This window comes from Odocoileus virginianus, chromosome 5 (assembly GCF_023699985.2).
Source record: "Odocoileus virginianus isolate 20LAN1187 ecotype Illinois chromosome 5, Ovbor_1.2, whole genome shotgun sequence".
Classification (NCBI taxonomy): domain Eukaryota; kingdom Metazoa; phylum Chordata; class Mammalia; order Artiodactyla; family Cervidae; genus Odocoileus; species Odocoileus virginianus.
This window is the reverse complement of record NC_069678.1, coordinates 12384355-12396809: the sequence shown is the minus strand read 5'-3', so window position 1 is coordinate 12396809 and position 12455 is coordinate 12384355. Positions and strand designations below refer to the sequence as shown.

At 44.0% G+C, this 12455-nt stretch overlaps 1 protein-coding gene across 1 annotated transcript in view; it reads left to right on the top strand.

Annotated features, from left to right (window-relative positions):
* The window catches only part of LOC110149830 (GON-4-like protein), a 43554-nt gene that overhangs the window by 27302 nt on the left and 3797 nt on the right, over positions 1 to 12455 (top strand). Inside the window, 10 exon segments of the mRNA XM_070467126.1 lie at positions 154 to 301; positions 428 to 559; positions 5055 to 5867; positions 5870 to 5938; positions 5941 to 5976; positions 7370 to 7497; positions 7499 to 7690; positions 8272 to 8363; positions 8365 to 8525; positions 10167 to 10408. Coding sequence (XP_070323227.1) covers positions 154 to 301; positions 428 to 559; positions 5055 to 5867; positions 5870 to 5938; positions 5941 to 5976; positions 7370 to 7497; positions 7499 to 7690; positions 8272 to 8363; positions 8365 to 8525; positions 10167 to 10240 — 1845 coding nt within the window. The 3' untranslated portion in view covers positions 10241 to 10408.

The window sequence follows — 12455 nt, the reverse complement described above, 5'->3', positions numbered from 1 at the left end:
ATATCATGATTACTTTGCTTTTCCTGCTGAATCTTTTGTTTCTCCTGGAGTCAATAATTGCGTTTTTGGAGGGAGAGTGGGACTTGGTTTTATTATGTATTTATTATCAGTTTAACACTGAGGTCTGCTTAAGTTTTATAAATCTCTTTTCAGCGTGTTCAGGTATCTGAGGGGCTCTGCTTTCACCTCATCGTCCTGAAGAAGCCCTTCCCAGAGCGCGCCGATCCGGCTCCGCTCCGCCCGTGCTGCTCTTGGCTTGCTGCACTAATGTCTTTGGCTTTTTCTTCACGATTTTCCTGGGGTTTTGTTTCACTTCTTACTTGTGTTGGATCCTCTTGTTTCTGTCTTTTTAATTTTTTGTTAATAATTTTACTTATTTATTTTTTGGCTCTGCCGGGTCTTGGTTGCTGTGTGGGCTTGTCTCCAGCTGCGGCGGGCAGGGGGATACGCTCTCGTTGCGTGGCGCCCCTTCTCGCCAAGCACGGGCTCTGGGTGTGCGAGCTTCCATGGTGGCAGCTCGGGGGCTCAGGATTCGCGGTTCCCATTCTCTGGGGCACAGGTTAGTTGCTCCGTGGCGTGTGGGATCTTCCCGGATCAGGGATTGAACCTGTGTCTCTGTCTCCTGCATTGGCAAGTGGATTCTTAACACTGAGTCACCAGGAAAGCCCTCTTTTAAAAAAAAGAGTTGTTTTTGACTGAGCTGGATCTTTGTTTTGTGCAGATTTTCTCTAGTTTTGGAGGGCAGGTGCTTCCCTTTAGTTGTGGTATATGGGTTTCTCTGATACGGTTTCCACTGTTTCCCCATCTATTTCCCATGAAGTGATGGGACCAGATGCCATGATCTTAGTTTTCTGAATGTTGAGCTTTAAGCCAATTTTTTCACTCTCTTTCACTTTCATCAAGAGGCTTTTTAGTTCCTCTTCACTTTCTGCCATAAGGGTGGTGTCATCTGCATATCTGAGGTTATTGATATTTCTCCCGGCAATCTTGACTCCAGCTTGTGTTTCATCTAGCCCAGCGTTTCTCATGATGTACTCTGCATATAAGTTAAATAAGCAGGGTGACAATATACAGCCTTGACATACTCCTTTTCCTATTTGGAACCAATCTGTTGTTCCATGTCCAGTTCTAACTGTTGCTTCCTGACCTGCATATAGGTTTCTCAAGAGGCAGGTCAGATGGTCTGGTATGCCCATCTCTTTCAGAATTTTCCACAGTTTATTGTGATCTACACAGTCAAAGGCTTTGGCATAGTCAATAAAGCAGAAATATACGTTTTTCTGGAACTCTCTTGCTTTTTTTGATGATCCAGCAAATGTTGGCAATTTGATCTCTGGTTCCTCTGCCTTTTCTAAAACCAGCTTGAAAATCTGGAAGTTCACGGTTTACATATTGCTGAAGCCTGGCTTGGAGAATTTTGAGCATTACTTTACTAGCGTGTGAGATGAGTGCAATTGTGTGGTAGTTTGAGCATTCTTCGGGATTGCCTTTCTTTGGGATTGGAATGAAAACTGACCTTTTCCAGTCCTGTGGCCACTGCTGACTTTTCCAAATTTGCTGGCATATTGAGTGCAGCACTTTCACAGCATCATCTTTCAGGATTTGAAATAGCTCAACTGGAATTCCATCACTTCCACTAGCTTTGTTCGTAGTGATGCTTCCTAAGGCCCACTTGACTGCACGTTCCAGGATGTCTGGCTCTAGGTGAGTGATCACACCATCGTGATTATCTGGATCATGAAGATCTTTTTTGTACAGTTCTTCTGTGTATTCTTGCCACCTCTTCTTAATATCTTCTGCTTCTGTTAGGTTCATACCATTTCTGTCCTTTATTGAGCCCATTTTGCATGAAATGTTCCCTTGGTATCTCTAATTTTCTTGAAGAGATCTCTAGTCTTTCCCATTCTGTTGTTTTCCTCTATTTCTTTGCATTGATCACTGAAGAAGGCTTTCTTATCTCTCCTTGCTATTCTTTGGAACTCTGCATTCAAATGGGAATATCTTTCCTTTTCTCCTTTGCTTTTCGTGTCTCTTCTTTTCACAGCTATTTGTAAGGCCTCCTCAGACAACCATTCTGCCTTTTTGTATTTCTTTTCCATGGGGATGGTCTTGATCCCTGTCTCCTGTACAATGTCACGAACCTCTGTCCATAGTTCATCAGGCACTCTGTCTATCAGATCTAGTCCCTTAAATCTATTTCTCACTTTCACTGTATAGTCATAAGGGATTTGATTTAGGTCATACCTGAATGTTCTAGTGGTTTTCCCTACTTTCTTCAGTTTAAGTCTGAATTTGGCAATAAGGAGTTCGTGATCTGAGCCACAGTCAGCTCCCAGTCTTGTTTTTGCTGACTGTAGAGCTTCTCCATCTTTGGCTGCAAAGAATATAATCAATCTGATTTCGGCATTGACCATCTGGTGATGTCCATGTGTAAAGTCTTCTCTTGTGTTGTTGGAAGAGGGTGTTTGCTATGACCAGTGCATTCTCTTGACAAAACTCTACTAGCCTTTACCCTGCTTCATTCTGTACTCCAAGGCCAAATTTGCCTGTTACTCCAGGTGTTTCTTGACTTCATACTTTTGCATTCCAGTCCCCTATAGTGAAAAGGACATCTTTTCTGGGTATTAGTTCTAAAAGGTCTTGTAGGTCTTGTTAGAACTGTTCAACTTCAGCTTCTTCGGCATTGCTGGTTGGGGCATAGGCTTGAATTACCGTGATATTGAATGGTTTGCCTTGGAGATGAACAGAGATCATTCTGTCATTGTTGAGACTGCATCCAAGTATTGCATTTCGGACTCTTTTGTTGACCATGATGGCTACTCCATTTCTTCTAAAGGATTCCTGCCCACAGTAGTAGATATAATGGTCATCTGAGTTAATTTCTCCCATTGCAGTCCATTTTAGTTCACTGATTCCTAGAATGTCGACATTCACTCTTGCCATCTTCTGTTTGACCACTTCCAATTTGCCTTGATTCATGGACCTAACATTCCAGGTTCCTATGCAATATTGCTCTTTACAGCATCGGACCTTGCCTCTATCACCAGTCACATCCACAACTGAGTATTGTTTTTGCTTTGGCTCCATCCCTTCATTCTTTATGGAGTTATTTCTCCACTGATCTCCAGTAGCATATTGGGCACCTACCGACCTGGGGAGTTCCTCTTTCAGTATCCTATCATTTTGCCTTTTCATACTGTTCATGGGGTTCTCAAGGCAAGAATACTGAAGTGGTTTGCCATTCCCTTCTCCAGTGGACCACATTCTGTCAGACCTCTCCATCATGACCTGTCCATCTTGGGTGGCCCCACACAGCATGGCTTAGTGTCATTGAGTTAGACAAGACTGTGGTCTGTGTGATCAGTGTCAGACTTTATTTTTTTGGGCTCCAAAATTACTGCAGATGGTGATTGTAGCCATGAAATTAAAAGACGCTTACTCCTTGGAAGGAAAGTTATGACCAACCTAGATAGCATATTAAAAGCAGGCACATTACTTTGCCAACAAAAGTCCATCTAGTCAAGGCTATGGTTTTTCCAGTGGTCATGTATGGATGTGAGAGTTGGACTGTGAAGAAAGCTGAGCACTGAAGAATTGATGCTTTTGAACTGTGGTGTTGGAGAAGACTCTTGAGAGTTCCTTGGACTGCAAGGAGATCCAACCAGTTCATCCTAAAGCAGATCAGTCCTGGGTGCTCATTGGAAGGACTGATGCTGAAGCTGAAACTCCAATACTTTCGCCACCTGATGCAAAGAGTTGACTCATTGGAAAATACCCTGATGCTGGGAGGGATTGGGGGTAGGAGAAGGGGATGACAGAGGATGAGATGGCTGGATGGCATCACTGATGCGATGGACATGTTTGAGTACACTCCAGGAGTTTGTGATGGACAGGGAGGCCTGGCGTGCTGCGATTCATGAGGTCGCAAAGAGTTGGACACGACTGAGCGACTAAACTGAACTGAACTGATGGGTTTCTCATTGTGATGGCCTCTCTTGTTGTGGAGTACGGGCTCTAGGCTGCTCAGGCTTCAGTAGTTGCAGTGTATTGGTTCTGGAACACGAACTCAGTAGTTTTGGTGAATGGGCTTAGTTGCCCTGTGACATGTGGAATGTTCCAGAAGTAGGGATCATACCTGTGTCTTCTGCACTGTCAGGCAGGTTCTTAACCTTTGGACCACCAGGGAAGTCCAGATGCTCTTATTTCTTTAACCCCACATCTCTTTTCCCTTGTTTTAGTGGAGCACATCCTAGTAGCATTCTGAGGTAGAGTGCTTGAGAAACAAATTTTTAGATTTAAACTGCTTGTATTCATCATGTATTATGACATGACATGACCCATATTATAATTTCCTAGTTTTGCTATTGTACTGTATACCTGGTTTGTATATGTAACTACTGTTACTGTGTAACAAGTGTACATAAGACCTGTCTATGAATCTATATTTACTCAAAATTAGATGTTTGAACTATGTCTGTATGTCTGTTCTCCCACATCAGTGGGTCTAACATTCTAGGTTGAAAATCACTTTTATCAGAACACTTTAAGGACTCCATTTTCTTCTAGTTTCTAGCAGTGGCTCTTTAGAAATTTGATGCCCTTTTGACTACTGAACCTTTTTATGACACGTGATTTTTTCTCTCTCTCCGGCAGTACGTAGGATTTTTCCTATTTCTTCAGTGTTTTGAAATTTCAAGATAATATCCCTTTCTGTGTGTCTAGTTTTACTAATTATACCAGATACTTGATAAACTTTACTTCAGAAAATTATACGTCTGGTTTTAAAACTCCTATACTCCTATCTACTATGATACTAGGACTCTTATCTCGGGCTGCTCTCTCGTGAACTCTGCCCTTAAATGTCCGTGTTACACAGTAGTTTTGCAGCATGGGGTCTCCCCCAGACTCATGATTGTTGGTGTTCTGTCTCTTCATGATTTTCAGATCTGTGTCTTTGGTCCAGATTTCTCTTCAGAGGCCCAGAGTACTGAAGTCAGCTGCCTCTAGGAATTCTTAGCTCAGGTGCCTCACTGACTCCTCAGACTGAACTATATGTCACTCTGCACCCTCCCATTGCTGCCACTGCCACCACCACCAACAGCTCTGCTCCGCCCCTGTGTCCAAGGTGATGCTGCCCTCACTTGCTCCTTCTGAGTTTCAAAAGCCATGTGTGAAACGGAGAGCCTCCAAGAGAAAGGGACCCAAGGCCTCTCTCTGTCTGAAGCCCGCCCCTCTCATCCACCCTGCGCCTGTGTTCTTCACTGTTCCTGCCACAACCGTGAAGGTTGTGAGCCTCGGCAGCGGCTGCAACATGGTGCAGCCTGTCAGTGCAGCTGTGGCCCGAAGTCCTCAGACCATCCCCATCACCATCCTGCTGGTTAACCCCACTGCCTTCCCCTGTGCATTGAACCAGCCCCTTGTGGCCTCCTCCATCCCTCCCTTAATTGTCTCTGGCACCTCTGTGAATCTCTCTGTACCATCCACCCCTGAAGATAAAGCCCCAGTGAATGTGGACACAGGTTGTCCTTTGGCTGAGGGGAAAAATGCCTTTCAAGGCCTCGAACCCAAATTAGAACCTCGAGAACCGTCTCCTGTCTGTGCTGCTGTCTTCCCCAAAGAGGAGCACAGCCCAGGGCCTCCAGCTACAGACCGAGCGTGCCAGGAGCAGCTGTCGGAGAGCAGTGCCTGTGGCTGGACTATTGTGAAAGCAGAGGAGGGGAGGCCGGGCCCTGAACCACTGCCTCAGGGCTTCCGGGAATCTCTGCACACTCGCCCTGAGGATTTAGAGGAAACCGTTAAGATGGAACCTAAAGACCCTGGGCAAGACACCTGTGGTGGATCCCTGGAGCAGGACAGCCATGATGAAATCAAGAAGAACACTCTGTGGAGTTGGACACTGGCTTCCCAAATAAGGAGTCAAGAGGGTCTAGAGAGGGGAAGGAACAGGCCTACAACAGGAGGAGGTGTCATCCAGCTATTGCTGGTGTTGCTGCTAAGTCGCTTCAGTCGTGTCTGACTCTGTGCGACCCCATGGACTGCAGCCCACCAGGCTCCTCCGTCTATGGGATTTTCCAGGCAAGAGTACTGGAGTGGGGTGCCATTGCCTTCTCCGATCCAGCTATTAGGTTGGTGCAAAACTAATTGCACTTTCATATTGTTGAACTTTGCTGTTTGATATTGGAATACATTCTTAAATAAATGTGCGTATTTTTATACATCATTTTAACCTGCATTTCTTGTTTTATGTTTTTTGCTAATGACATTACTTGCTGTGGATTTTATGTTTATCTTAGACTAGGAAATGATGTTAGTCAAAAAGCAAATTGTTATTTGAGTTTGAAATGGGTGGAAAAGCAGTGGAGACAACTCACAATATCAACAATGCATTTGGCCCAGGAATTAATGAATGTACAGTGCAGTGGTGGTTCAAGAAGTTTTGCAAAGGAGATGAGAGCTTTGAAGATGAGAAGTGTAGTGGCCAGCCATCAGAAGTTGACAACAACCAGTGGAGAGCAATCATTGAAACTAATCTTAGAGCTATAGGAGAAGTTACCAAAGAATTCAACATCAGTCATTCTATAGTTGTATGACATTTGAAGCAAATTGGAACAGTGGAAAGCTCAGTAAGTGGGTATCTCATGAACTGACCACAAATCAAAAATATTGTCATTTTGAAGTGTCGCCTTCTCTTACTGTGTGCAACAACAATGAACCATTTCTTGATTGGACTGTGACATGTAATGAAAAGTGGATTTTATATGACAACCAATGAGGACCAGCTCAGTGGTTGGACTAAGAAGAAGCTCCAAAACACTTCCCAGAGCTAAAATTGCACCCAAAAAAGGCCATGGTCACTGTTTGGTGGTCTGTTGCCCATCTGATCCACTACAGCTTTCTGTATCCCAACGAAACTGTTACATCTGAGAAGTATGTCATCAAATCAGCACGATGCACCAAAAACTGCAATGCCTGCAGTCAGCATAGTTCAACAGGGCCCAATTCTTCTCCATGACAGTGCTTGACTGCACATCGAACAACCAACCCTTCAAAAGCTGAACGAATTGGGCTATGAAGTTTTGCCTCATATGCCATATTCCCCTAACCTCTCACCAACCGACTGCCACTTTTTCAAGCATCTCAATAACATTTTGCAGGAAAAATGCTTCCATAACCAGCAGGAGGCACAAAATGCTTTCCAAGAGTTCTACTCCTGAAGCATGAATTGTTATGCTACAAGAATAACCAATTTGTCATTGGCAAAAATGTGTTGATTGTAGTGGTTCATATTTTGATTAATAAAGGTGTGTTTGAGCCTAATTATAATCATTTACAATTTACAGTCTGAAACCACAATTACTTTTTCATTAACCTAATAAAATCCTTTCAGCTTCTCATGAGCCTCCTGATGGAGGAAATTCAAGAGATGTAACCAAAAGGTTCCCAAGGGATACTTCATCCTCCACTGACCCTGAAATGGTAGCCCCCCAAGGAAGGGGGGCTTCCTTCTCCAAGGAAATCTGAAGACTTATCCAGAGTTGATGGTCAGTCAGTGGGACCCAGCTGGGCCAGAAACTACAGGGAGAAGGATGGGCCAGAGGAAGAAGAGGACTTTGACGACCTTACCCAGGATGAGGAAGATGAGATGTCATCATCTTCTAAGGAATCTGTGCTGTCTGTCCCAGAACTCCAGGTGAGACTTGGGCAATATTCTTCAATATTTTGTGGATTCAGTAATAGATTTAATTTATTGATAGGCCACCTGCTTGCTTTTTGCACTAGAGATAGTCCTAAAATCATTTTTGTCTTTGGTGAGAGGAGAGGGAAAGAGTTAAATGTTCCTTATTATATTTGATTTAAACTCATTTACATTATATTGAATCACCTGAGCACAATGTAAATAACCACAAAAAAGAAAAAGGATCATAAGCATGGACCCTGGCAAAGGACAATTATCTTCAGGGAGATGTTTCAAAACACATCTGCTCAGGAATTCCCTGATGGCCTAGTGATTAGGACTTGCCACTTTCACTGCTGGGGCCTGGCATCAGTCCCTGGTCAGGGAACTTACATCTCTTAAGCTGCACAGCGTGGTCAAAAAAATGAAAAGAAAAGGAGAGAGAAAAAAAACAACTCCAAAATCCCCGGAAAAAAACCCATTGGCTTCCAACCTCCCTCACCAATTAATTAACCTCAATTCCTTCTGAAAAACTCTATAAGTAGCCCATGGTGAGCCATTGTATCCCTCATGCGTACTGTTTGGGGGTTTTTCAGGAAACGATGGAGAAACTGACTTGGTTCACATCTAAAAAGTACATGAGTCAGGAGGGTGAGTCTGAGGAAGAGAACTCCCAGGAAGAGAACTCAGCCTGGGAAAGAAGAGTAGGAAGAGGCAGAAGGAATGGAAATCCTGCAGACAGAGGATGAAATGATGGACGAAGCCATTGGAGACCCTGCCGAGAAGCCACCTGTTACCTGTGCCTCCCCGAAGGCTGCTCCAGAAGTAGACACCAGCAGGACCCCACTGGGTGAGTAGGACATGTCTGAGTGGGGACAAGTCTCAGGAGGCCTCATTGACTCAGGGACATGTGCAGAGTGACAGGCTTATAAAACAGGTTCCAGTTTCCAGAAGAAATCCTTTGGATCCCACCTGCCAGTCTCCCTACTCCCAAATAGATGTTTAACCTGCTGCCACTGCAGAGAAGAGATTCTCAGAAATTAAAAATTTGTCTCTCATCAGCTGCTAGATTTCTATCTACTCTGTTCATGTAGGGTTTTCTAGTGGTTCTTAATTCATCAGTCATATATGAGGCCAAGAGCAATGTTTATTTCAGAAAGTACTGCTTGTTCCTCACCAGGACATAGTTCTTTGAGAGCCCAGCATCAGACCACACTTAGACTTCTGTGTTCAATATGCAGTAGCTAAGCATCTCATTATTATCCCAGTTAATGCAGTCATGCTGTCGACTCTCCACAGAGCTTTGACAGGGACAGACGTCACCTGTCCTAGCATTTTTCCAGCAGCTTTTCTGCCAAGTTACTATGTAGTTTTGAATAGGGCTTGGATGGGGGTGGGGTGCCGCTGGTGGGTTGGGGAGAGCAGAGGGCGCAGGCACAGAAAAACAGCTGTATTAAGGAGAGAGCATCAAAGCTGCAGGAAAGGGCCGGGGTAATCATCGAGCTCGCAGCAAGCGGGGCAGTCGGGCCTGGGCCAGCAAGGACACCTCCAAGCTGCTGTGGCTGTATGATGAGGACATCCTCGAGCGAGATCCACTCCAGGAACAGAAATATTTGGCCTTTGCTCAGGCTTATCTGACCAGGGTAGGCAAATGCTGCTTCCTCTTCCTGCCAGCCCCTCTGAACAAGACTGCTTTTCCTTCAGGGGAGATGTTTTTAAAATAAAGTCTGCCTTTTAGGCTGCACAACAGCCTTCTATGCTTCTGCCTTTGTTTTTCTAGAAATATCAAAAGGGCTGTGTGAGTGAACCACAAGGACACCAAGTTTAGTCATCAACAGATTTATTGTTACTGCCCAGGCATACCACCCCTCTGTTGCCCCAAAACTGAGGAAAGGTGATAGCCACCATCATCAGTGGGAGGGTAGGCTAATAAAGACTTTAACTGAGCCCTTGGCTGGAGAAAACAGACATTTGGTACATTGACCAGAAAGTGGACCTCAGTGATCTTCAGAGTCATGAACCAGCCTGTTTGTGGCAGCGGTCCCTATCTCATTCTTTTGGTAACCACCTGGTTCCTTTATACTCCCAACAAACTGGAGTCCTAGCAGTGATTGTCATGGTTTTTCTTGTCTCCTGATATTTTACTAACATTCCTAATTTACGTATTATTTACCCTCAGATGATACCATGCTGAAATATATGTACCAAGCACTCCTTATATATTTCAACATGGAGGTGAAACCAGGAAGGAGAGGTCCAGGCTGTGAGCTAGAGAAAAGTTTACCTGATTTTGCGGGTAGCACTGTGGTCCCTGGAAAATGGAAATTTTTCCATTCCTCACTGTCAGAAAAAGAGCTCTGTGCTGCTCATGGCGCTGTGGCTTCCATTAATCATCAGATCTCAGGATCTGTCAGAGGAGTAGCCTCTGACGGATAATCTGGAGCTCTTTAACAGTAACTCCTCCTTCCATGCTCCCATTGTTTCTTGTCAGGGCCCAAAGAAAGGAGATTGGATGATCAAAAGTCCTCTCATATAGGTCCGAGAAGCCCTGCAACATATCCCTGACAAGTATGAAGACTTCCTTCAGGTCATCCATGAGTTTGAGTCAAGCACTCAGAGGCAGACAGCTGTGGATCTCTATAAGAGCCTGTAATTCTGCTTCAAGACTGGCCTCAGCTGTTGAAGGACTTTGCTGCTTTCCTGTTACCTGAGCAAGCACTGGCCTGTGGATTAGTAAGTAGAGAGGGGGGCAAAGACCACACACTAGATCCCTGGGTCAGAGCAAGACTAGGCTTGGATAGTGTTGATCAGGACTGTTCCAGACGCCTGGCTGTTTCCGTAGGTAGTTTCCCCTAGTCCAGGGTCACAAGAGCCTCCTCCTTTTCAAGGGATGGTCTCCCCAACTCCTGTTATCTCCATGTAGAGTGAAGGGTTTGACCTTTGTTGCCAGGGGAGACCTTAGATACATCATAACTCTTTGCTCCTCACTGTTGCAAAATAGGCTTTTGTTCAACAAATATTTATTGAGTACCTGCTGTTTCAGGCAGAGTTCTAGGTATTGGAATGTAGTAATTACAAAAGAATAAAATCCTTGCCTTCATGGAGCTTATATTCTCATGGGGAAAGTCAAGTAGTAAACAGAATATTGTATATTGAAAATATATATATATATTATAAAAATGATAAAATATATAAACAGTAAAAATATATCATGCTTTATAGTGATTATGTTGCAGTTTTATACCCAGTGGTCTGGGAAGGCCGCTATGGTTAGGTAACATTTGAAATGTTTGAGAATAAGTGTTTGAACTTGAAGCATATCCCAGTAGTTCTGATTTTCTTGTCATGATGGGTAAACACAGGAATAAAGGATATCATATTAAACTGATAGTCTTAAAACAGTTAAATGGTGATCGGATGATTATACATAATTTTCTGTATTATTATGAGGATCAAATGAGTATATATGTGAGAATTCTCTGTAGACTGTGAAATGTGCCTGATTGCACAGTTCTGGAAACAGTAAGCAGCTTGAGATATATAACTCTGGAATCTTTGATTTCCATTTTAGTTTTCTTGTGTTCACAGACCCCAGAAACCCAAGGTGGATAGATGCTAGGGTCTTAAGAAAGATCTCACAAGGAATTCTCTGGTGGTCCAGTCGTTAGGACTTGACACTTTCACTGCTGGGTCCCAGGTTTGATCCCTGGTTGGGGAACTAAGATACCACAAGCTGCCTGGTGAGGCCAAAAAACCAAAGATCTCACCTTTGTAAACCAGAGCCTGTAACCAGGAAAGGTTAATTTTGGCTTCATGCTTGATCTATGACTTTAAGCCTTGTTTTTGCTATTTTTGTTATAAGCATATGTAATGGTCTGCCTCAGAGAATCCTGCCCCATCTTCCTGACTCTTAAACTAAAATGCCTTTGTTTAGCTCACAGAGAGATAATCTGACCCTGCCCACCTGTGAATGACTGTAAGGAAGAACTAATACCTCGCCCTGCCTGAGGCTTGCCATTCTAGGAGATACTTGCAAGAATTAAATTATCTTCTTACTTTGTTTCCTCATCTCACTCATCTCTGATTCATAGAAGAACCTGGCAGCATGCCCTGACAAGATGGTTATTTTGAGATTATTAGTCTGCCATCTTCTTGGTCAGCTGACTTTCCAAATAAAGTTGTAGCCTTTGCCTGAACACCTCATCCCTTGGATTTATTGGCCTCTCATGTGGCGAGCAGAGAGATCTTGGACTAACAAATTTAGCAAGCCAGTCCAGAAGCCTTGCTGATCGTGGCTAGCCAGCCCCTATCAAGGAGTATTGAGATAAGGCCCAAAGTAGCTGCCAGAACCATTTGTCTTGAGGACCTCTATTTTGAGGTTCCCTGAAATGGTGCCAACTGCCCCAGTGCTTGGCAGTTGAGACAAGGAACTGAAAAACTGCATTTTTAGGCTAAATCTACCCAACTCGATACCTGGTTCATTTGTTTGTGGTTTTGGGTGCCCTTTTTGTGTTATGAATTGATGACCTCAGTTTTGTAGGATAGATTGCTTTGGTTTGCACACCAGGAACATATTCCCCCCTCAATTTGTGCTTTTTCCTCTTTGATACAAGCCAGTTTGATTGGGGTACCCTGTTCTGGTGGGAGGTGGTGGACCACTTCAGTTGGAACCGGTTCATTGGAAACTAGTTCTTATGGGGGTAAGCCTCCCCTAATTGGAACGAGTTCATTTTTGTAGGGGCTTCCCAGGTGGCGCTTGTGATAAAGAACCCACCTACCA